At 40.7% G+C, this 25,829-nt stretch overlaps 1 protein-coding gene and 1 long non-coding RNA gene across 2 annotated transcripts; one reads left to right on the top strand and one right to left on the bottom strand.

The window, feature by feature from the left end:
• Positions 1 to 1,982: 1,982 nt before the first annotated feature.
• PLA2G12A (phospholipase A2 group XIIA) lies at positions 1,983 to 18,867 on the bottom strand. The gene is made up of 4 exons (XM_017661007.3): positions 18,456 to 18,867; positions 5,887 to 5,963; positions 4,733 to 4,898; positions 1,983 to 2,991 (listed from the first exon to the last, which is right to left on the bottom strand). Exons 1-4 carry the CDS (start codon positions 18,661 to 18,663, stop codon positions 2,873 to 2,875), a joined length of 570 nt encoding a protein of 189 aa, XP_017516496.1. The 5' UTR covers positions 18,664 to 18,867; the 3' UTR covers positions 1,983 to 2,872.
• On the top strand, positions 18,256 to 25,271 carry LOC140849578 (uncharacterized). The gene is made up of 2 exons (XR_012131626.1): positions 18,256 to 18,519; positions 24,366 to 25,271. It is a non-coding gene; the product is annotated as an uncharacterized lncRNA (long non-coding RNA).
• Positions 25,272 to 25,829: the final 558 nt, after the last annotated feature.

Below are 25,829 nucleotides of genomic sequence, written 5' to 3'. Positions count from 1 at the left end.
TCTGTTACTGGAAAAAGTGTTTCAAAAGGTTTTAAAGAGACAGGCATTATTTGAAGACAATATAGTTTATTATTTTAAAAAAGCAATGTCATATTTCTTGCAAAGAGCTGCTAAAAGCTAGTTCTTTTAATTTATTTATGGATAGGGAAAATACCATCTTTAAAAAATCTAAATATATGCCCTGTGACACAGGATTCAAGTAAAAACATCAGTATGGGTTCATGCTCAACTTAATATATACACACATAAGGAAAAAATTAGTTATGTACATGTCCTTGGGTTAATATGCAAACATACTTCTTAGCTCTGTTTCCTGGAAGGGTCTAGAAGCAGTGACAGCCGATTATCAACAAGCATATCTACTGCCCAGACCTCAGTTTCTAAGTTCCATTACCAGCCATTCTCAAGGGGCCAGGCTCCTTAGTGAAGAGTCTGATTCTAGGGCTGGGCTGGGAATAAACCAGATGAGCTTGAAGCAACTTTCCTATTTTCTTGCCATTAAGTATGGATGTGTTCAAAAATCAAAAATCAAAAGGATGGGACACAGGAGCCAACATGACTGAGCTCTCAGTAGGCCAAGTTGGAATAGTGTGAATAAATATTACACAAAGTATAAAAGAAATATACGTGAGTCCACACTGATATAAATAACTGGGTAAATAAATGGGGATGGGGCTGGGGTAGGGGCAAATCTTAAAGAAGAATTCCATGTACTACATACAGATATTCCCCCTCTGAGGAAGTGGAACATGATCTTGCCTACTTCTCACCTCCCGTAGACTGGATTGGTAACTGGCTTCCAACGAACAGAATAATGCAAAGAAAAAAAAAAGAAATTTTACAGTGGAGAAACCTAACAGACACTACCTCAATTAAGCATCCAGAGTTAACACAACATCCAGTTGACAGCTTTCAACTAGTGATAAGACTATGAGAAGAACCCTTCACCTCTCTTGCTTTATGCCTAAAAATCCAATAATGAGGAAAACATCAGACAAACCAAAACTGAGGGTCATTCTATAAAACACCTGATCAGTATTCTTCAAAACTGTCAAGGTTATGAAAAATAAGGAAAGACTAAAGAACTGTCATAGACCAAAGGCTAACTAGACATGATGACTAAAAGCAATGTGGCATCTTAGACTGGATCCTGGAAAAGACAAATGACATAGTGGAAAAACCAGTGCAATACAAATAAAGTCTGGAGTTTAGTTAATAGTAATTTATGTTTGTTTCTTGACAAATGTTTCATGGTTCTGTAAAGTTTTAATTTAGAGATAAGGAGTATACAGAAGTCTCTTTGCACCTTTCCTGTAAATCTAAAATCACTCCAAGGTAACAAGTTTTTTAAAAAAGTATCGGAACATATAAAAACAGCTTCTATGCATTTCTATATATAAAATATTTTACAAAGATAAGCTGAGTGTCTTCTTGAGACAGTCAATGTTGCCAAGAAAACCCCTAGTTTGCTCACTTAGCCAAAAGGGGTACACCTGCCTTGTCTAATAAAGGGACCCATCTCAGATTGGGAAGCTATTAGGTTCTCAGCAATGACATATATTCAGAACTAGGAATGTGGCCCTTTCTCCAGACCGTATTTTTCTTTCTGCCCAGTTCTGCCTATAATAACTTAAAAAGAACCACTTCACCTGGTGCTTTGACTTTCCCAGCAGTTTATCTTAATAACTTCGGCCATAAGTACCAAAAAGATATTATGACTTGAGATCCTTGGCTAGGGAAAGTCAATAGCTAGTGGTAAGCAAAGAGCAACAGAGGAACACAGCTGAGTTTCTACGGGTCTGAAAAGCTTTCAATACTCAAGACATTTTCGGAAGCAGTCAAGATTCTGGGATTTGCTCTTAAACATCTGTTGAAATTTTTTCAGTGTAAATGAGAAATCTGTATAAGATAGTTCTTTGTATCCTCCTTTTCCATCCATTTTGACTCCACAGTTAATGACTTAAAAAAAAAAAAAACCAACATTATCAAGAACAATTTTTATTAAGACCACTATTAGTAAAAGTTTATAGTCTTTTTAAATATCCCAGAATCTACTCTGAGGAGCAAGTGCATGGGAATAAACACCAAAGCGTAACAGTATATAATGCTCTGGTAAGTCTGTGGAACAAATTTTCGTTTGTCTCATTAAATGCATCTTTTCTCTAATTTAGGCAACAGTTAGAGCAAAATATAACGTTTGCCTTATGAGTGGTTCATAAGATGGGAATGGCTCTGCTTCTGAATTTTGTTCATGTCACCTTCTACACACACTCCATAATACTTAGGTATCCTGGTTTTATTTCCAAAGAAGTCACCAGCTAATGGTTCCAATTTTGTAAGAAATAGATACAGAAACCTTGTCCTTATAACTAGTCCTGCATGACTTATTCCAACACTTGATGGGCTACAGAAAAACAGCATATTATGAGTTAATTAAAACAGAGAAAAGTAAAGTCAGATCCTTCCAAGCATAAACATATATTTTAAATTTTATAGTAAACAAATACACTTAAGTGAATAATTCCCCATGTTTCTAAATAAGATAATGCTGAGCATACCTTATAAATGAATTTTATATATGATCTCTTTTGCAAACATGGTTGTGAAAATTTAGGTACAGACCCTTAAAAACTCCCCCTTTAATATGCACCTCCTTGTGACACTGTTCAAGACAATTTGGTGCACTAAGGCAGCAGTCTAGGAAGTTAACCTCTCCCACTTTCTTCCTTAGTTTGAAGTTTTAGTGTCAAAATGAGGTCTTAAAATAATCCTCTCACAAAAATAAGGCAGCTTCCTGCTAAAAACATCAGTTCTCGGTCCAAAGTTACGTTCTTCTGTTCTCATCTGCTGTTACCACCCAGCAGCATCTTCTTTAAAGATCCATTTTTTCTTCATAGCGACACCAACATGCAGCTCGTTGACTGTCCAGGTATGGTTTACAGCCTAAATGTATAACACTGTCAAATAAGAGCTCCACTGTTGTTTCACATGCTGAAAAATAAGAAAGTGCTATTACTGTCCAGGAATCACAAAGCATCGCTCTCTCTTCACAAAGACTCTGTGTTACAGCACAGTGTCAAGCACCTTGTGGGCAAAGTGGGCACTCTAGTGTGTTAAGTGAAAATCCTGGAAACCCTTGCAAACCAGAAGCATGTATTTACAAGGCCTCTCTGTTGCAGCCTCTTTACCGTTTATCTACTTTTGTTTGAGTGCAACTGTTCAACCCAATTTTTTATATTAGACAAAGGAATCTCTCTCAATAGCACTGATCAGTTTATCACTGCTGATAACACTCTTAAGTTTGCACTTCAAGGCAAGATTTTTTAGGTATGGAAGAAATGAAGATTAGAAGTAGAAAAACCTTGAAAAATATTTAATTATGGCCAATGCCTTCAAAAAACTGATCACACACCATTTAAGATGCTTAAAATACATTGACCCCAGGTCTCTTTCTTTGACCAACATCTAAATTTGGTTTGAAGGGATACATAGGAATCGAAGGTATTTTTCCTCAAACAGGGTTTTTAAATTTTTTTAAGACTATAAAAAAGATACTGCATTTGTTTTTCTTATTCTGAGAAACCTGGAATACCCAGGTGAGATTATCTAATAGAATACACTTACAGAGACAGCACAGCGTGGCTTTTAGTTTTCCAAATACTTCCAGTTTCAGATACTCATTTTAAGGAAGAAATTTTTCATTACAATTCTTGACATTTTCAAAGTTCTCCAAAAGGCTGTGCCATTAAAGAGCACAACCAACCATATAAGTATAAAGGCTATGATTATTAAACAGGACACTGCAAGGAAATCAGATTTGCCATTTAGCCACATTAGTATGTCCCTAGATCCGAAAACAGAAAATACATCCATCTGTGGTATTTTTTTGTATTAGACATAAATACAACTCTGTGACATGGGTATTACTGTTCTCATCTTAAGAAGGGGCACACTGAAGTGCCTTTTCCACTTGTTCACTTTGCTTTGCATCCCTTCACTGTAATAATTATCACTATGAGTACAAATATATGCTGAGCCCTGTGAGTCCTCCTAGCACATCTACTCAACTTGGCAGTGGCTATGGGGACCCTTCTGATGCAGATACATATGAAGAGACCGAGTTAAGATTCAAATCTTCCAGAACTTCTTACTCCAGATCCAGCGTACTAAATTTTTCTTTTTCCCATCACCTAAATGAAGATCTCAAACATTCTCACCACTTTTTTCTCCTTCACCTATTTCACGCCCCTCTCCTTACTCCTCTCTCTTTGGCAACCAGCCAGTCTGTTTTCTGTATCTATGAGTCTATTTCTGTTTGGTTTGGTTGGTTTTTTACATTCCATATATAATGAAATCATATGGCATTTGTCTTTCTCTGTCTATAGCTCTGTATGTGTGCTATATACTCTTAAAGTCACTGCATAGAGTTTCAGACTTTAGGCTCTGGAAAATTAGAGATATATTACAGGGCATAGTATCTTGGATAAATTCTTCTTTGCCTCACATACCCTCTTCCCAAGGTTTCCTAATACCTTTTGTTTCTGTGCTTTAAAATCATTTTAGATTACAAAACTGACTTGTCTTCTCAGTTAACTGAAGGGGTTTTATCACAACAGATAAGGTAATACACAGTGAAAGATTTCTGTTGGTAAATCCTTATTTAAACATAAGTCATTCACTAAAACTCTCTAAACTGCACTCATCCCCACCCCACTGGATCGTCCTTACTTACCCTGAACGTGCTGGGCTAGTCCTAGTGTTTTCTGCACATCTCGGCAGATCTTGGAGAGGCAATACTGGAACTCCTCGTCACAGTCGTTCTTGCTTTTGCCACATGTCTCGTAGCACCTGTCATGCTGGTTGCAGCACTTTGTCAGGGATGGGATGCCGATGTTAAGCTGAAAGAGGCATTTGGATGGATTATTGGCTGGTGAATTTAAAAACTCCTCTGCTGAAACACTGCATTCAAATAGACTTAGAAATCAATGATAATGACTGATACATAATTTCCAAAATCTGTTGCTGCCTACGAAATTTTTCCATGTCCTCCATCTCTCCATTACTCTCATTTGCACTCACCCGTGTTACTCAGTGGTGTCCCTCTTACATGTGCCTCAAAACTCCCTATTTTGCAATGTTGGAATGTTCACAGTTATCTGCTGACAACAAACAAAACTTCCAAATGTCTAAAATATAACACATAGCTTTAAAAACAGAAAGGTAAGGCTAAGAGCATTAAAAGATTTCTCCAGGGCCTAGGCAAGTATGGTTTTTGGATATTCCAAAGTATTCTATTCTATACCTCCTCCCTCAATAAAATGTACTTTGTATGAAATGTCACTGAAACCTTTTAAGCTCCTACAGCTCAAATTTTGTTTGTGTTATATTAATCTTTTACCATTCCCTAAAGATACTGTTCCTTCAAATATATAACTTACCTTTAACTATTTTAAGTGCAAAACCGCTGTGTCTAGGAATCACTCTCATAAATATTTTTTTCTCATAATACTTGGCTCAGACCCTGCCTGCCCTATAACAATCACAGCTATCCCACTTAGCCTAGTTTTGATATAGGAAATATTATGCTTTATTTGTACTTTTTCATCCTAAGTGTAGTACTTCTATATTCCAAACTTTAAGCTGTGTTTGTGACATGAGGAAATATCATTTAAATGGTACTAACATCAATAAGATTAAAAAATAAAACCTGAAGTTTACTCCATTTAGTTTTATTAGGAGTTATTAAATGCATTTTAGCTATAAAGGAATATAACAAACCTGGTCACTACTACAACATGCAAAATTATTTGTGAACCTGAGAACACAATTACAGTCTTAGATTATCAAGAGGATTTTATAGCTTATCAAATAAAAAATAATATTTACATGAACACCAAACAGTGGAGAGCCACATCCATTCGGTGGGGAGAGTTTATAACCATAACGTGGGAAAGGCTTAGATCCTGTAATATATAAAAGGTATCACAATTAGTTTTCAAATATGACAAAAATATACATGCAAAAAGGTCTACAATGTGCTAGACTAGCCTTGGATATGTTTAATATGTGGATGCTGATGTAAAGTGAGTATGTCTTTATTCTGATAAGCAGTAAGAAGGCTAACATCTAATTTTTATTTTCCTACAGTTGAAATATGTACAAATATATACCTATATACATATATGGCAGTTCATAAAATGTATGGTGGCTCATAAAATGTATTATATTTGTAAGCCTTATACCACACAAAACATACAAAAGCTTATTCTGGACCTCTGGAGATTTCAGAGGTTACATACCAGATTGGGTCCATATATATAACAGATAAATCCACCCTGTTTTCCTGTATATTCTAACACTTACATTTTTTAGGTTAAAACCTACAGGACAGGAATTTTATCTCCCAACCTTCAGTCAATGCTCCATTGCACACAAACCTCAATAACCATTAACTGGCCAGTTAACTCAGCTGGAGCCTAAAGGTAAGGAAGACAAGGTCATTAATGGTCATTTAATTACCTTAATGCCATTATAAGATGTTACAGGACCACACATTCTAGCCTGGACTCCAGCCAACCATTTTACAAATACACTCCTTTTGCCAGCTAAGGAAAAAGGTTGGGAGTAGAGAAGGCATGGTGAACTATATCACTGCAATTATACTCTCACTAATGACACCAATGGCTCAGTAATAAGGAGAAAGATGACATTATCATAGCAATTATAAATGTTGAAATGTACTTCAGAAATAATCTCTCCTTGTGTAATATAGAAATCACTTCAACGTACTGAACAGTCACCTACTTTCTCTTTGAATGTTTCCCACAATCCTGACACTATCAAGCAACAGCCCATGGGACTGTTAAGCACTTTTTCCTGTTTTCTTGTGAATTCTACCTGTAGGCAATCTTCTGTCCCCTGGGGAACACAAAATAAGTCAGTTCCCTATTTTACATAACGATCCTTTCAAGCATTTGGGGCTACCATTTATCTTTACTTTTAAAAATAAAATATCCTCAGTTATTCCAAATACCACCCCATAGTTGGATACTTCAGAGAGATACAGAGTATTCCACCAACTTTCATTCAACTAACACTACTAGGAGATTTAAGATAAATTTGCTCTCCAAAAGTAAAGTGGGGGGAGATGACACAACCTTTCAGCCACCATCCATCAAAATAAGTAACCTACTTCACAATAATGACATAAAAATGGTCTCAGTAAGTCACTAACATGGCTCACCTGAGGTGAACAGTGAAGCCTCAAAAAACACAAACTCACGAAGATATAAAGTTATAGCCCATTCTCCCCAGTCCAAAGAGCAATGTGTGCAAAGGGTAATGATTACAATGCATTAGAAAAGAAAAGGCCAATGATGAAGTTGGCCTTGCTCCTCCAGCACTGTCCACGAAGGAAGGTTGCTTCCAGGCCCCTGGGCGATGAAGGCAGATGCCTCAAGTCCACAGATGAGTTCACTGTGATCCTTCAGCTCCTGCTTATAGTCCTTCAATCTTAAGAAAACTGTTTAAGACTTGGCTTTCCACTTAACAGTGCCTTCTGAGGGAGGATATACTAACCACTAGGATGTCCAAAGGGCACCTCAAACTTCAGATGTACCTCCTGACATTCACCACCAAACCTCCCCCATTCACAGTGCCCTCTTCTCAGGTTATCAGGAACTCCATCCTTCCAGGTGCTCAGGGGAAAAAAACCTCAGCCATTTTGGCTCTCATTTTCTGATACCCCACATCCAATTTAACAGCATGTCCTGTGACCCAACCTTCAAAATATTCAGAATCTAACCACTTCTCACCACCTCCAACACCACCATCCTGCTCCAAGCCACCATGGATTGCCATAACCTCCTAACAAGACTCCCTATTTTGGTTTCTCCACATCATACCACCTCCAGTTACAGTTCAATCTCAACACTGAATACGAACAATCCTTTTAAAATTAATCCTTTTAAGTTAGATCAAGTCTTCTCTCTGCCAAAACCCCTTGTCTTTGTAATAGGTTTCAGCCTGGGCAAGTTCGCTATGGATTCAGTGTGACCAAAGAAACTGACGCAAAACGCTCTTTGGGGTGAAAGGGTCTTACAAAACTGCCATCCGGCCCATCTCTCTCCTGCTCAAGCAGCAATCCCCCGGCCCTCTGGCCCTCTCTCTCACTTCTCTGGTACAGACAAGCTCTCTGTTGCCCAGGTAATTACCCATTGATATGGAGATGAAAGATGCAAATGCACTAAAGCCTACTTCTTTACGCCTCTGAACGCCTGTTGATATGCAGATGTACCAAAGCCAGGCGAGATATTCTGGAAATATTACAATTTTACCCACGCCCCTCCAATGGATTCCCATGTTATTTGTAATAAAAGCCAAAATTCTTTTAGTGCCTATAAGCCCTATATAAATTGTCCCCCACCTCACACGACTTCTCTGTCTTTATCACTATTACCTCTCTTCTCTGACTTTCTTCCTCACTCCAGTCCATCGCATCTGGGCTCTGCTGTTCCAGACACTTCAGGTCTGTTCCTGCCTTAGTGTCATTGAGCCTGCTGTTCCTCTGTGTTGATGCTCTTTCTCTTGACACAGAGTTAGTTACTCTACCTTTTCAGCAAGGCCTTCTCTGACCATACCATTTGTAGCACATACGACCTTCTAAGACACCATTTCACTAACCTACTGATGCTGGGGTTCTTGTTTGCGGAGTCAAAGAATGAACTTAGCAAACAGTCAAGGTAGGAGAGCCAGGGAGACTTTTGAGAGATACAGGACAGACAGAGCTCCTGGCATGAGCCAGGAGGGGACAAGAGAGCCCGCAGTGGTGCGTTGTCTAGGGGTTTTATAGGCAATTGAGGATTTTTGGGAACCGGATAAAAGGCTTAGGGGTATGGACTTATTAAGTGGTCCCTGAATATTAAAAATTAACTTAACACAAGAAATTTTACTGCTCTGATTTCTCCCTGGGATACTGGCGTCTTGGTCTAGAAGGATATCAAAAGGCTGCCTGCCCAGCCCCCAAGGTGGGCTGATGTATTGTCTGTTTGCCAAAGAGTAAGTTAATCTTATTTCTTAAACTTTCTGGGTCTTAAAATGCCATCTTATCTTTAAGGTGAAATCCTTCCTGCCTTTTATTATGTTGTTTACAGCTAGGTCTGCATGCTAAATTAGTTGCCCAGTTTGCAAAATCACCTCATAAGATCTGAAGGAGGAAAGACAGCACATAGGCCTGGGTCTTTCGCATGCTAAGGTGAATCTTACACATGATTACAAATGATTAGTGTAAGATAAATTCTAGCCGAATTAAGCAGGTGACGAGAGGCAACAAAGGGCAAGGCAGTTTATTTGAGCGCAATTCCCGGGTGATGTTCCTCAGTCTGAAACACAGGCCTGGGAAGTCACACTTAGCAGGGCAGGCAGCTAGTTTTTAAAGAAGGTAGGGTGAGGCAGAGCTTAGATATACAGTGGCGCAAGGATTGGCTAGCCTAAGGCACATTTTTCAGGTTGGGAGGGGGCAGCAGCCAGGGACTTTGGCACGTCTGCCGTGCTCCCCCCTCCCCCCAGTGCCTTCAACCTTACAATTAGCTTAATAAAAACATGTGCTACTCTTCTTTATCTGGGGAATATTAACTGATCTCACTGAAGAATGACTCTAGAGCTTAATGTTCAACACAGAGTTTTGGTAGGGGGTTTCCTTGCATGTAGTTACATTGCTCTGACTGCAAGTATCCTGCCTGCTTTTTCCAGAGGCCCTCAGCCTATTTTGTCTAAGCCCATGGTGCCTGTCTCACTACTGTTGCTCCAAGAGGAGGGGGTTCCTTGCCCCTAGGCAAGTCCCCTATGAATTCGCTGAGACCAAATAAAGGCGTGGGCAAGAAGCTGGGGGTTTTAAAAGGGGTTCATAAAAAAAGGGGGGCAGGGTTCATTCCACATTTATTCTCACAGCAGTCACCCGGCTAAGTACAAGCAGCCGGATCCAGCGTGTTCCTTCCTGCTCCCCCGCATGGGTTTAATCCTCTCCTAGCACCAGGTCTCCAAGGCTTCCCTCTGCCAGCCGCCATTCTCTCCTAGTCCTCCCTCCAGGCTTCCCTTCCTCACTCTCCAAGCTCCCCGTTATCATGGCTCCCAGCTTCCCCACATGGGGAAGAACTTTTGGGCCTCTATGGTGACTGGCGGATACCAACCAATGATGTGCCAGGAACTGAGGAGAGGAGAGAATGGGTATTTCCTCTGCCCCATTCCCATCCCCGGTATTCCCCTGACTTGACCAGCCAGCTGCTCTGTCCCCATAAACATTCCATAGACGTGCAAACCGGCTCTTATATATACATACAACGTGCACTATTAAAGCCAGGCAGGAATCCTAGTCAGAAATTTCCATTTTCTCCACATCTACTTACTTTGTTTATTATGTGTTTCTTCATACTAAAATATAAAGTCATTGAAGGCAGTAAAATACAAAGTCATTGAAGGCAGTAATTTTTGTATGTTTTCTATTCCCAATGCCTAAAACAGTGCCTGGCATATGGTTAGGTTCTCAATAAATATTTCATGAATGAATGAATGAAAAGGCAGAAGACTTGGAAGGCTAATCCCCATGGCAATTATAATACTCATTATAAACAGACAAATTGGTACTGTTTGTCTACAGTTTACCCTTCAGTCTCTTGAGTTTGGTGAGCATTCATCTGCCTTCAAGTTCTCATCACTCCCACTTTGTCACATCTCTTTAAAATCTGGCACCCCAAACTGAATATGATGACCTGATTTTGAGCTGGATAAAGTACTTACATTAAGACAGACTAAAATAGTCAGCATATGATTTGGCTATGTCTCAGTGATAAGATACATCAGACAGGATGAAAAAACCATCAGATTTTTCTAAAATGAACTTTTTAATATCTAATGCTATATTTCTGCAATTAAATTTTTGAGCCTAAATACTAAATTATAAAATTCTATCTTGTTAGTTTTAGTTCATCATTCAAAGCTGCTCAGCCAATTTTAAATCTAGAGCTATTCACCAACTGTTACTTATGCTCCCACTCACAAACTTGAGACACATTAACAAATGTGACACATGGATATTAACCAGGACAGGGGTTTGCAACACTCTGCTATAGATAAGCCCTCTCTATAAGCAGCCATGAAGTCATTTACTCAACCCTTTGGGTAAACCACCCAACCAATTTTAACTTCACCTAAAGCAAATTTTATCCAACCTACATTTCTCCTGGGAGTATCATGAAAAACTAGGCATTTGATCCACAGTTTCTTTGTCCTGCCACACCAGAAGCCTCTTCACTGAGAGGAAGGGAGCCTGGATCAGCATTACATTCTTGGGGAAACCATTCTAGCTCCTTGAAGCTTCATAATGAAGCTCTTTTTCTTTTAATTAAAGTATCATTGATATGTAATCTTATAATAGTTTCACATACACAAAACAGTGGTTCAACATTCACCTGTATTATCAAGCCCTTACTCCCTCTACTTTGGTCACTGTCTATCCATGTAGTAAGATGTTAGAGAGTCATTAATTGTATTCTCCATGCTGTACTACCATCCCAGTGACCTACCTATGTTGTAACTGCAAAGTATAGTGCCCCTTAATTCCCTTCTCCCTCCCCAATCCCTCCCCCCTTTGGTAACCACTAGTCCCTTCTAGGTGTTTATGAGTCTACTGCTTTTTTTGTTCATTCTGTTTCACTTTGTTTTTATACTCCACAAATGAGTGAAATCATTTGGTATTTATCTTTCTCCACCTGACTTATTTCACTGAGCATAATACCCTCTAGCTCCATCCATGCTGCAAATGGTAGGATTTGTTTCCTTTTTATGGTGGAATAATTTTCCATTGTGTGTATGTACACATCTTCTTTATCCATTCATCTATTGACGGACATTTAGGTTGCTTCCATATCTTGGCTATTGTGAATTATGCAGCAATAAACATAGGGGTGCATCTGTCTTTTTGAATCTGGGATCTTCAGGTAAATTTCTAGGAGTGGCATGGCTGGGTCAAATGGTGTTTCTATTTTTATTTTTTGAGGAACCTTCATATTGCTTTTCACAGCGTTGAACCAATTTACATTCCTCTCAGCAGTTTTAACAACTGTTTAAAATGTTTAGTAGAACTCACCTAGTGATAGACATTAAGCATGGATTGAATTTTTAATTTGGAAAAAACAAACAATAAATATGCCAAAGACTGTCCCAAACTCAAAGAACAGGAAAAATAGTGTATTTATGATACATATTTTTCAGATTAACAATTGGATGTACTGCTTTAAATTTAGAAGTATATCACTTAAACAGGTCTCTGGAGATTGACACAACACATAGTGGTCATTTTACCTGAAAATATAACATACTATTTATCTTTTTCCAATTTTTTGGATACCCTGTACATTCCCTATCTCAAAGTCTCCAGATTTGTGGCACCTATCCCTTTTCCAGAATCAAAGATTACCCAAACAGTCCAGAGTTTTAAAGGCATGTGAGTTTCTAATTTCCTACTCTGAAGCGTCTACTTTTTTTTTCTTACCAGGAAAGCATTTCCCTCAATTCATACATTCATACAACAGTTGCACTTATATTTTTTCCTTCCCTTTGTATTTTACATAAATCCATGGACTTTTCTTCCATTTTGAATCCATACAAACACTTTAGAACATTTTGATGTGTGTGATAATAGTGATAAATACATGTATGTGTATTTGTATTATTTATATAGATATTTTCTCACTTTGTAAAAGATAATTACCTTTGAATGAGAGAATGATCAGAAGCAAATCAAGTCAGGGGAAAAAAACAAAACAAAACATTAGAGGATAAAGAGGAGTAGAGATAGGACAGAGAAAATCAGTTGGAGAAAATGAAAATGAAGGCACAAGGATGGAGGAAATGGTTATCTCAAGCAGGGCTTGTGCTTAATCTGCCCAAAGGAGAAAAGTTGATGAAATGGAGTAATAAAGAACCAAGATCTACTGAACATGAAATACTGGGTAATAACAACATGAAATAAAGCTGGTAAACCTAGCTCCCCAGTACAAGTGGCAAAAGGGGCACGTGTTTGGTTTTTGCTTCTTGTGAAGGAACCTGCTAATGTCACTTCGTCGGAAATGCCTTCCCTGCTCATTCCATCTAAAACAGTGCCTCTTCCTTTCCACATCTGTTCCATACACCCTTGGTTTTATTCTTCAGACATTTATCAACCAAATTAACATAATTATTGTTTCTACGAGGACAGGAGTTTTATCTTCTCACCTAGAAGATGCCTGGCACATAGCGGCAACCAAGATATTACTAGACAAAAAAAAAAAGGGAAACATTCCTCATTGAAATTAAAATATTCTTTATTAACAGCTAAAAAAAAAAAAAAGAAAGAAAACAAAAAACTGGGAGGTTATTATTTTCCTGAAACATTTAAAAGTGTTCTGAAGTTTTAAATTTACCTTGAAATTGAAATAATTATTTCTGAAAAAATTATACAGAGAATTTGTACTAGAGATCAAGTTGATGCAGACATCAAAACTACAAAAGTATTATATCATTTTAAATGTTATAAATGTTGTTAAAAGCTGAACATTAAAACAATTTAGCATTTCTACTAGTACCAGTTTTTACAGGGTGCTATGAGCTGAACTGTGTACCCCACCAAATCCCTATCCTGAAGCCCTAACCTCCAATGTATTTGGTGATGGGACCTCTGGGAGGTACTTAGGTTCAGATGTGGTCATGAGAGTAGGGCCCTCATGACAGGGTCAGTACCTTTTTAAGAAGAGACACGAGAGAACTTGCCCCTACCATGTGAGTAAACAGCAAGAAGGTACTGTTGGCAAGCCTGGAATAGAGCCCTCACCATAAACTGTATTTGTCAAACCCTGATCTTAGATTTTCCAGCTTCCAGAACTAGAATAAATAAATTCCTGTTGTTTAAGTCACCCAGTCCATGGTATTTTGCTATGGCAGCCTTGTAAGACTAATATGCAAAGCAAGCAAAAATTCAGTAATAAAAGAAACCTTATCAGACCAAAACCAAAAACCATGATGTATCAGGGCCACTGCCCCCAGGTATGACAGCTAAATTAAAAAATGAGCTAGGAAGAATTTTAAAAACAAACCAACTCCATCATACACAACTCATAGAAATACTTACTCACTGATCTCATTTTTTGACTTAAGCAACTGCTCCTCTCCTGAGGCTTTATGATTCATTATCTGTATGAACAGCTGAAATGTAAAGATTTGCCTGTACTGTGACAACAATAATTCTTTTCTATGTATTTTTCTTAATTTGATGTAAATACTTCAAACAGACCAATTTATTTTACCTGAAAGTCACTGAAGCAGATTCAACTTAAGGGGAAGGCTGTGGGTCATACAAAGATCTTCATACCTTGTTTTGTAAAAAACATAGTGTCAATACTAATCTCCTTTTCCCCAATACTCAGTGCTTTAAATTCATGATTGTTAATCTGCATAGGGCCCTTATGCTATTTTATTTTTCTAGTCTTAACTTTCCTATTTTCCTCAAATTTCCAACACTTCCATTCCCATCTACTCTCTCAGCTGATGACCTTGATTCCTACTTAACAAAAAAACCAAGACATTTCGGCAGAGACCTTGAACACCTACCATCTAACTGGCATCTGTGCCCATATCCTCTACCTTTGTCCCTATTACCAGGGATGTTTTCTTTGCTCATGTCCAGTCTATTTATATACTAGAACCCACTCCTCTCACTTGATTAAGGACATGACGCCAGTAACTCTCCTCCCTTTCTCCCTCATCAGTGTTTAACTCTCTCCTGAATCATTCCAGAAAGCACAGAAATATACTATTATTTTTCCTAATGAGTCAAAAACTTATTTCCATGGTCTTCCCCATTTCAGTTAACTGCTACTCCATCCTTCCAATTATTCTGGTCAAAAACTTTGGAATCATTTCAACTCTAAGCCATCAGTAAATCCTCTTGGTTCTTCCTTCAAAATATATCCAAATCCAACCACTTCTCACTACCTTTATTGCTACCAACCCAGACAAACCACCATCTTTTGTCTGAACTCCCCATATCTGTCACCTGCCTCTATTCTTGCTCTCTTTCACTCACTATCCTCTGTACAAGAGCCAAGGGGATCCTGTTAAAACATAAATCACTGAGTGGATTAATGACTTTTTTAGCCACTTTTGTTTTCAATTTTTCCAAGGAAATCAGTAAATTTTCTTTTTCAAATCTTCTGTTGTCAGGGAGAAAAAAGATAAGAAAAAAATAGCAACCACCAAATATGATGCCCTAAATCACTTCACTTCACTCTCAAAAAAGCTTTTTTCCGCTCGAGGAAGGATGGCAAAAAGGAAGAAGCAAATTTCCATAAAACCAGTCCTTTCAGTAAAGCAAGGATAACTGAATGCAACAAGTCTATGCCTTTTAGTATGATCACCCTCTCCCTACCACTGAGTCTTTTTTAAAAGCTCCCTTTACCTCTTTATTGCAACTATTGAACACTTCTTATCACTGTTTTCCCCTAGCTTTGGGATTTGTCTGTTTCTGTTTGGTTCTGATTTGGTCACTTGCATTCCAAAAACACAGGAAATGTTGAAACTGTGATTCCAGTTAACTTCTCAAGTAATAGTAAGAGAACAATTTTCATTATGTTGGAATTATCAACATGGTGACCTGAAATCACAGTCGTAGAAGTAGACAGTACTTATTAAAACATAAAAGAATTCTTACAAATTAGCATACCACTTCCTAAACTCCCAAGGTTATTTGGGTTTTTTATGCTAGAGACCTTGCTCTAAACTCCAATGGTAAATTTAGTGAGGAGTGTATAAGATAAAAAGCATTAAGTAAAAAACTAAAATACAATCTTTTTAGTAGGAATAGTATCCATTCAGCATCAGAAATATTTTAAATGTAAATTAAACTCTACAACCCTTGACTCATTGTTTTTAAGTTTATGGAGACTGCTCCTTCCAAGTCTCTCCTGTATCAATAAATGGCAAACTACATCCTTCCTCTGGCTCAGGCCAAAACCTTCAGAGTCACCCTTGACTGGCCTCTCGCTTCAGGGCCTTTGTAACTGCCGTTTCACCTCAGCCTGGAGGGTTCTTTCCTCAAATCACGAGTGTTGCCTTCACCATTTTTTAACTTCTACTCAAATATTATCAATGAGGTCTTCCCTGAACAATCTATTTAAGAGTAAACTGCCTCATAACTGCCAATGCTGTTTTCTCTGCTTTCTTGTTCTCAAAGCACTGGCATATTTCAGACCTATATATACTGCACACTTGGTATATTTTTCTTGCTCATTACTTTAGTGACTGTCTCTCCGCTAGAATGTAAACCGCACATGCATGAATTTTATGTTTGTTCACTGCTGAATCTCCAACTGACAGAACAGCTGACATGTAACAGTCACTCAAATATTTGTATAATGAATGGATGACTAAGTAAAACCATTACATCTGCCTAAAGAAAGATAACCATTAAATCTTCAAATTATTCATTTATTCCTAAGAAGCTCTACAAGGATATAAACATTCTTCCTGATTGCATACTGGTGACAATATTTAGGCATAAATTCAGGAAGGGATTTAACATTTAGTCCTTAAAGCATACAATATACTGCTCATTCTTTACCTTCATTAACAAAGAACTAGAAATTATTTTGAGAATTATAGGCAGAGGTGGCATCACAGGTTTACATGACATAGGTTCCTTTTATTCTCCTCCATTCAGTCTGACTACATTAAAGTCCCTGAGTTCCCTATTGTTCTGAGCTGCCAGGGCCCAGACCTAATTCTTATTGGAAACGGTCCTCCAATTATTATTTTAGCATTTTGAATTTCCAGAGAGGCCTAAGTACTTTAAACTATTACAATATGAGGCATTTTAAAAAGTCAAGTACTTCAAAAAACAAGAAGTAGGCCTGAAATAGTAAGTTTATTATTACCAATGTTAGGCAGGAAAATAGGTATGAGTGGGATGGAAAGAGAAAATAGGCCAGGAAAGTCCACTAAAAAGACAGTTAATCAATTAAAAGCTCTAAAGCCAGAAACAACTTGGCCTGGAATGTTTGAATATTCCCTAGATAAAGGAGGGTACCTCAGCCCATATCTTTATTATGTTAATCACACAGGACCAGCTTATTTTTTAACTTTACCTAAATGCTGTTTTCTTTTTCCTTCCGGCCCAATCAAGTAGTTTGTAACCCAGGCAACTAATTTAGCATGCAGGCCCAGCCGTAAAAAACATAGTAAAAGGCAAAAAGGATTCCATTTTAAAGACTGTATTTTAATACCCAGGAAGTTAAGAAGATTCTTAACTTATTCTTTAGCAAACATACAATAACTCAGCTCACCTTTGGGGAATGCGCAGGCAGCCTTGTTTGATATGTTCCCGCACCATGACTACGAGAAATTAGAGCAGGAAGTTCCTTGTGTTTATTCTAAGTATTCAAGGTCCACTTAACAGTTCTGCACCCCCAGGCCTTAGTCACAATCCTGCAGAATCCTTAAAAAGGGGGAACCCCCAACCTTTCCGGGTGCTCCTCTCTCTGAGGTCACCCACACCTTCTAAGTGTGTTGTAACCTTTTAAACTTTCTCTCTCCAAACCTTTCAGGGCACTTCTCTTTGCTGAGGTGGCCTGTACTTTTTCTCTCTTTAAGTAACTTTAAATAAAACTTTAACTCTGCTTCACTACTGTGTCTCTGCCCTTCAATTCTTTGTTGCGGCGGGGACAAGGACCGAGGAAAAAACAACACTCCCCCAACACCAACAATGCCATCAAACAAGTTCTCAGATTCAGACAAAATTAAAGTTTAAAAATATGAAAAAGTAAATCAGAATTCATTAACCAACAATGAGCAGGCGTCGCTGATACCCAAGGAAAGAAAATTCCTGTCAAGTCTTGATAGCCTAATTTCCTAGAATAGTTATCAGAACTCTTTCCCAACAGTAGAGTACACCAAAAGTCTGTACAAAGGTCGCTATTTATTTTCTGTAGCTTTGCAAAAAAAATCTAAAACCAACTCTTAAAAAAGTAAAAACGTCATGACTTCAAAAATTTTGGCACATTTTGCATGTTCGGCTGAACTAATTTAAAGGCACTAAGCCGTGGTCGCCACGGTGCTCCATTCCCACGAAGTGCACGTCACTACGTTCTTAAAGGCAACTCCGTGCAATTGCAAAAAAAAAAAAAAAAGTAATTCAGAAGCAATGAAAACAGAATGGAGAGTACACTCCGGCGATGTCTCACATTCTAACTAGTGGTGCGAAGTTGGAACCAGGTTGTGCAGTCACAAGAATGGCAAGATTCTAGCAGTGGCTCTTTTTCCACGGCCCGAGGACCCCATCAAGGTCTGCCCTGCATCTCACATCTCCACGACCTCCGACTCCCCAGTATCCCTGAAAGCACGGGCCTCACGGGGCCTGGCTCTCCTCTCACCGTCACTGCACTTATACTGGCAGAGCCCGTCCTCGCCCCCCAGGAGATCCAAGGCGGCGTTCAGGTACGTGTCTATCTTGTGCACGCCGTTCCGGATGGTCTTCAGGGTGGCCCTCCAGTCGGTGGTCTGCCCCTCATCCTGGCACGTGAGGGACGCGGTCAGGAGGAGGAGGGGTAAGGCGAGCGCGGGCTGCGGGAGGAAGGCCATCCGCGCAGAGCCGGGCCACGCGGGGACTCACGGGTCCCTGGAGCTCGACGGGCGCGCCCCCACGGAGACCCCACCCGGAGCCCTAGGCAGCGGCGCCGGTTCGGGTCTCCACGGCCGCCGCCGGCTCCATGCCCACGCCTCCTTTCCGGCTGTTGGGCGGGCCCTCGACGCCTTAGCTCATCGCTCATCGGAGGAGGCGCGGTCGCTCACCTGGGCCTGCGGCCGCCCCTGCGCGCCATCGCGGATAGCGGCGCGTCAGAAGCGCGGGGAAGGCGGGGCGCGAGCGTCGGCGCCCCTACGTCCGCGTGGTCACTGCGGTGCGTCCCGGAGGCCCGAGCCCGGGCGCCGGTTAGTACGCCCGGAAGGGGTGGTGCTAACCACATACACAAGCCGAAGCCCCAATCCCCAGAGAGACTGACTACGTTCGTCTCGGGTGGAGGCAGGCCTAGGTGGTTGTAGGGTGCGTCCGGGCAGAGAACCGCCCTTCCCCGATCTTACGTCGGGCTTCAGCCCGGCCACCCTGAGGGACAGGCTTTTCTGGGTGTGGACAGCGCCGGAGAAGAGAGCCCGGAAGCCCTCTGCAGAGAGCGCCGCGGGGCTTGCCGCTGAGTTTCGGATTTGAAAAGGTGCTTCTGCGGTAGACGTGGGCGGAGACCGGAGCTCACCTCCGGCGCCTTCCGGTCCTGACGTGCGGTGGCCGTGGTGGAAGGAGCCGGCAGCTGGAACTTGCCAGCTCAGGCGGTGGCGGTGCCTTGAATGACCGATAAGCTAGATGGTAGTTTAGAAATTCTGAGAGAAGGAAAATGTTTGACAGTAAGAATCATGTTTTCTTCCCTGGTATGGGAGAACCAGTACTCGACATCTGGTTGCAGTTAAGAAATTCTTAACGGAAATCACTTTTCTTACGATAACGTGATACCTCCACTGACGTTTCTCTGTGCTTTTTCCCAGGGCTGTACAGAATCCTAAAACTGCAGTGATTTTTACCAGTGCTATATAAATATCGGAAATTTCCAAGAATTTTACAGTAAGATCCAGGGCAATTATTGCAAGTGTTCGTAAAAGGTGCATCCTTTGTATAAGAATTGCCAATAAATTCTAATTTGTCGTTTGTTGCAAACGTCATGAGTTTTATAATAATGTGCAGTGCAGAGTTCATAGGAATTATATTCCACCTTATGTATAGCTTACCCCCTGCCAGGCACTTCACATACAGAGATCTCTTGTATTCAGATCACCACTTAACAGGGATGTAGCTTCTGGGCAAGTTAGAAACAGAGAAAGGTGTCCCCCCTTTGCAGATGGATGTAGCCCCCCCTCAGGCTGGGTTAGTGGAGAGCGACCCGGCTTTAGACCGCCCTCAGACCCTCAGCCAGGTGCCCTTAGACTGTGATCACATCACACCACAACTGGAGGAAGAGGAGGAATGTGCCGGGGAGGTTTTGGCCTCCTTTTACAGTGAAGGAGTTGAGCTGTGGAGAAGCCACGTGACAGTATCCAGCCAAACCATGGTGCCAAAGATTTTTTTTGTTAAATTTTGGACAGCACATTTAAACACATTGGGAAAGTGAAAATAGAATCTTTTGTTTGTTTTATGCTTTCTGGAGCATTGTTTTTCTCATCCCTAAAGTGTGGATGGTTGGGCCAGATTACCTCTTGAGGTTCCACCTAGCTCCACCACTGGAACCATTCTTCCAAGTCTTCAGAGAAATACTCTGGTATGGGAATAAGTCTTCCAAAAGCAAAGCCAGAATGTAGTAAGGTAACCTGCCCTCAAAGTCTCTCCTTTTTTCCTTTTCCCTGCACATTTACTCCTTGGTGGTCTCATGTAATTTCTTATACCTTAATCACAGCCTCTGTTCTGAGGACTCAGATTTAGTCTTCTCTGTCTCATCTCAGGGGTTAAATTGTCAAACTCCATTTACTGTGACTTATAGAGCTGTTTTTCTCTCAAGCCTTCTTTATTGAGTTCCCCGTGGGAATCACCATCTTTCTATAAAACAAGATTCTAAGTTTTCTCTTCACTTTCTCTTCATTTTCAATCATTAGATACTTGTTCTGCTGCAGTAATGCTATGATTCATGTTTTCCTGTTAATTTCTGCTGTCAGATATCAGGATATGGCATTGACCACATGACCAGCTACATAATTTATTTGCAGGGCTTGGTGCAAAATAAAAATATGGGGCTACTTGTTCCAAAATTTTTGAGAATTTCAAGGTTATAACAGGAGCATTAAAGCAAGTGCGGAACTCTTTTTGAATTCAGGGCCTTGTGCATCTGCATAGATGCATGTCCATGACTGACCATATCATATAACTTCTAGGTGACCCACTCCCATCTTTTCTTCCTAATAGCACAAAATGTTTGAGAAGACCCTTCTTTACAGGGCATTTTCATCTCATTAGCAAAACCTGTTATTACTGTGACACTGTTGGTCACAAACCCACATATGTTTCCCAGGTCTCAACTGCTAGCAAATGGCTAGTTTGTCTGTACATACTTAGACTATGAATGGGCAGGAGCTGAAACCAGGAAGTCAGGGCATAATAAACCAGGTAGGACATTACAGCTTGGTCCAGGAAGGGAGCAGTGGAGGTATGAAAAGTGGTCACATTCTAGATATAACTTGGTAGTAGAGCCAACAGGATTTACTGATGGATCAAATACGTCATATAAAGGAAAGAGAGGAGTTGAGGATGACGTTGAGGTTTTGGTAAGCAATTAGAATGATAGTTCTTGCTATCTGAAATGCAGAGGATTCCAGAAAGAGCAGACTGAAGGGAAAATTTAGGAAACTAATTTTAGACATACCATGTTTGGGAAGCTTATTCTGAATTTGTAGTTCAGTGGTGGGACAAGGGCTAGAAATAAATTTAGAAGTCATCAGCATAGAAATGGCTTTTAAAGCCATGGAACTGGATGAGATCCTCTAAAAAGTGAGTGTGTAAAGAAAAGCAGAACAAGGTCTAAGTTGTAGGAAGATGAAGACTGGATATTGACCACTGGATTTAATAATATGGAGGTTATTGGTGAACAGAAGAGAAGTTTCAGTGGAGTACTGGGAGCAAAACAATTGTCAGAAGAAGAAAAAAAGGAAGAGGAATTGGGGAAAGCAATGGTCAGTATTATCAAAACAAAATTACAAAATGTAAAATATGTTGTATCTGTGGTGATTCTTGTCTGAATGATATAAGTGCCTTGGAGAGAGATCTGGATGGCTGAGACTAGGCTGTGTTTTCCATATAGAACTTCCCCGTGTAGGCATGATCAATCAGATACTCCTTTTAGGAGTTCCTAATGGTCTCTTCACTGTACATGAACATTCATGGAACATGATGGTATTGATGAGGTAAGAATGGAAAATTTACTGGGTTTAATATAACATATTAACTCAGAATGCTTGGGAACTAGCATATTATGCAATCCTTTGTGTTTCTTGAAATAACACAAAATCAACAAGATACAAATGATCAAGGGCAGTTTCTGTTTTTTAGGCTTTTCCAATGTCTCATTCAATGACCTCAGCAGTGTTATTGTAATGAAAATAAGTGCCACATCATGACACAATCCCAACCATAAGGACCAATCTTTTTCCGGTGCTAAGGCTGGAAGGTTAGTTTCTAGAAGGGGCTCAAAATAAGGGGAAGTGCTACATTCCAGCCTCTCCCTTAAAAAAAATTCAATGGCATTAGTAGCTTTCAAGGTGAGGATGAAGTGAAGGACTGGAGATGGCTACACCCGACCTGTGAGCCCAGGCTGGTCAGCCTGACTATTCAGGGAGGTCTACCATCAGGCAATTTATCTTAGTGCATCAGGCTGTTAAAATAACCTCAGAGTGGTTGGCTTATAAACAACAGAAGTTTATTTTTCACAGCTGTGGCAGCTGATGTCCGAGAGCCAGGTGGCAGCATCGTTGGTTTCTAGAGAAGGCCCTCTTCTGGATTGCAAATTGTTGACTTCTCACTGTGTTCCCACCCGGTGGAAGAGGTGCAGATCTCTGGGATCTCTTTTATAAGAATACTAATTTCATTCATGCAGGCTCCATCCTCATGGCCTAAGCACCACCCTAAGATCCCATTTTCTAATACCATCACATTGGGCATTAGGATTTCAACATAGGGATTTGGGGAAGACAGACATTCAGACCATAGCAGTCAGGGAGAAAGATTTTCAAGAGATCTTTGTGGGTAGAATGTAAGATTACTTCATACACAGAGAGGAAGCACTGGAGAAGATGGAAAGGAACTCACTTAGGTGAGATTGCAGGGTTTTAGACCATCGGGACAAATTCTAGGTAGGTGGTTTCTTTAGTTAGGGTTTCTGGCTACTTCTAAACCTCTAATTAATGCTCAGCTTCCTATTTCCTACTCTACTCTACTATGTTATATTCTCTGGGCTCCTATAGACAGCAACAGCTTCAAAATATCCCTAATTAATTTTACTTCATTCCTCTCTTCCCTCTTTTCTGTAGTCAGTGGCAGCACCAATCACCTCATTATCCAAGAGAAGACCTGGGAATTAACCCCAAATTCATATTCCTCCACTGGTGCCCTGTCTTCTCTTCTGTTCCCTAATGCCGTCTATTTCCACTTCTTAAGGTATCTAGAATCAGTGCCTCCTCTTTCAAAGTGTTTCTGCCTTCATCTTTTTTCCCTTGAATTACTCCAAGAGTCCCTGTCTTCCCTACCCCATCTCACCTAACTCCAGTCCATCTTCCTCAGTGCCTCCCTTGCGAACTGTCCAAAGTACTTCAATAGAACCAGCCCTCTGGCCTGAGGCCTTCCCTGATCTGGCCTTTTCTCCCTCTCCAGCCCCTCAGCTGAACCCTGGGCTCATCATGCTGAACTGCTCTGTCCCCTTGTGTGGCTTGTCTTCAAGGCACAGGGCCTTTGCGTTTGCATCTGCCTGGAAAGTTTGTCCATATTCAGATTAAGCTCACCTCTGGGAAAGCCTTCTTTGATACTTCAGGCTGATTTACAAGTCTCCCTTGGGTTTTCCTCACCATTGTGTCAACAAAGTGCAGATTTATAATTTGTTTTCCCATCTCCCTCATAAGATGAGATGGTAAGCTCTGAGGACCGGGTTAAATACAAGGTGATGGCAGAGCTCCACATCTAGTGAGTTCTGACCATTGACCACCTTCAAGGACGACATGCTAACTCCCAGAAGCAGCAGTGTCCAGTGCCCAGCAGTGGAGTCTGAGCTGTACGTGGAGCCTGGGATCTGAGCTAGTGGCAGTGGGAGGCTCTGATAAGCAATCCTGTAGTGGTCCTGGAGCAGTATTTCCAGATGTCTACCTTCTAACTCTCTAGCTTTCCTGGAGATCCACTGAACTGCATAGTATCTGAATAAATATTTTTCCATTAAACCAATTAGATAGCTTCTGTGGTCTACAACCAGGAGCCCTTACACAGACCTCTAAGCGGAGAGAGGGCGAGTCAGGTCATCCCACCCCTGCTGTTCTCAGGCTCTGCCACGTGGAGTCACTGTGGAGGCGCTGGTTCTTCACCCTCATGCCCTCACCCTGGTCTGCTCTGCTGCGAGGCCTCTCGGTCCTAGGTCACGCAGACTGGTGTGGCTCTTCGAGGAGCCATGAAGCTGCTTGCTCCTAGGTCAGCTGAGGTGCCCATATGCTGGGGTTTCCAGCTTGCAGCCCTTAGTACTTTTCTCTTTTTGTCTCATATGCACTTATCTTCTAAGGTGCCACATGTTCCAGGTTTGCTGGGCCGGGAGAAGATGCTCCGTTTTAAAACATGCCACAAATTCCTTGACACCCTTCTATCAAAAAACGGATTGTATTTCCTCCCCTTGAAGGTCAGGTTTTTGTGATGGAAGTGAGGCTAAATGACTGCCAAGGCTGGGCCGTCTCTGCAAGGTCTTCTGGGACATTTGTCAGCTGCTGTGTAAGATGTCTGACCGCCCTGAGTCACCATGTTGAAAAGCCACATAAAGAGAGATGTTCAGAAAGCTGTGTGAGTTCTCCTGGCCCAGGCACCAGACAACATAATAAAGAAGCCTTCAAGATGACGTCTGCCTCAGCCCCACCTGAGGGCAACTACATGAAAGGAAGGATGTAAGAACTGGCCAGCTGAGCCCGGACAATCCCCAGATGCTTGAGCAAAGTAAAACAGCCATTATTTAAATCAGTTTTTTGGCATTCTGTCTTACACAGCCATTGATAGCCAAATACTCTCTTGCATTCGGTGAAAAAAGGAATTAAAAATATGGGCAGCCTGGGAGGGGAGGATGAATTACTGTTTAATGAGTGCAGGCTTTCAGTTTAGGAAGATGAAAATTTTCTGGAGATGGAGATAGTTGTGCAATAATGTGAATGTACTTAATGCCACTGAATAGTACACTTCAAAATGGTCAAAATGGTTACATTTTTGTTATATATATTGTACAAAAATTTTTTAAAAAGGAAAAAAATCTGGGCATTAGCTGATTTTGGAATATGTGCAGAAATGAGCATTTCTATTATTACAACAATTGGCTTCTATCTGGGAGTGGACCCCAGGTATTGAATGTAAATTTATGTGAAAAATATACCTCTGTCTTCAGGATGATAGCTGAGCTTTAAAAAAATAAATTAATGAAGACATCAAATGTTTATTCCCTCAGTACTTTCTCTGACCAAGCGCTAGGAATGCAGACAGAAGGAGCACTGACAGTCTTTCTTCTCATGCGTCAGTGATCGGGGCAGATGGCAGGTGGGTGAGTATCACAGGGGAGGGGTAGACAAAAGAACACAGAATATGTTGGGTGATGACAAGTGCTGTGCTGAGAGTAAAGCAGAGCATGTGACTGAGAGAGCCTGGGTGCCTCCTGTGCACTGGGTCCACAGGGGAGGCTGGAGTGGATGGTGATGCCATTCACGAAGGAGGGAGGAGAAGGTAAAGAAGGGTTGGCCATCTCTTTTTGAAATGCTATTGGATGCCCAGATGGAGATGTTCAATGCTCAGTGAGATATACTGGTCCAGGGTTCTAGAAGGGCCAGGGATGGAGATAAGGATTTGTGAGTCATTGGACTGTGGGTGGGCTATAAAGCTGAGTCTATATGAAATAACCACAGAGCACATAGAGAGGCTGGCAAGGAGTCTGAGGCTAGCAGCCAGGGTGGCAGCAGGCCAGGCAGAGAGGGATACTCTGAGACATTGGTAGTGT

This window comes from Manis javanica, chromosome 5, assembly GCF_040802235.1.
Source record: "Manis javanica isolate MJ-LG chromosome 5, MJ_LKY, whole genome shotgun sequence".
NCBI lineage: Eukaryota > Metazoa > Chordata > Mammalia > Pholidota > Manidae > Manis > Manis javanica.
This window is presented reverse-complemented; position numbering and strand designations above follow the sequence as displayed.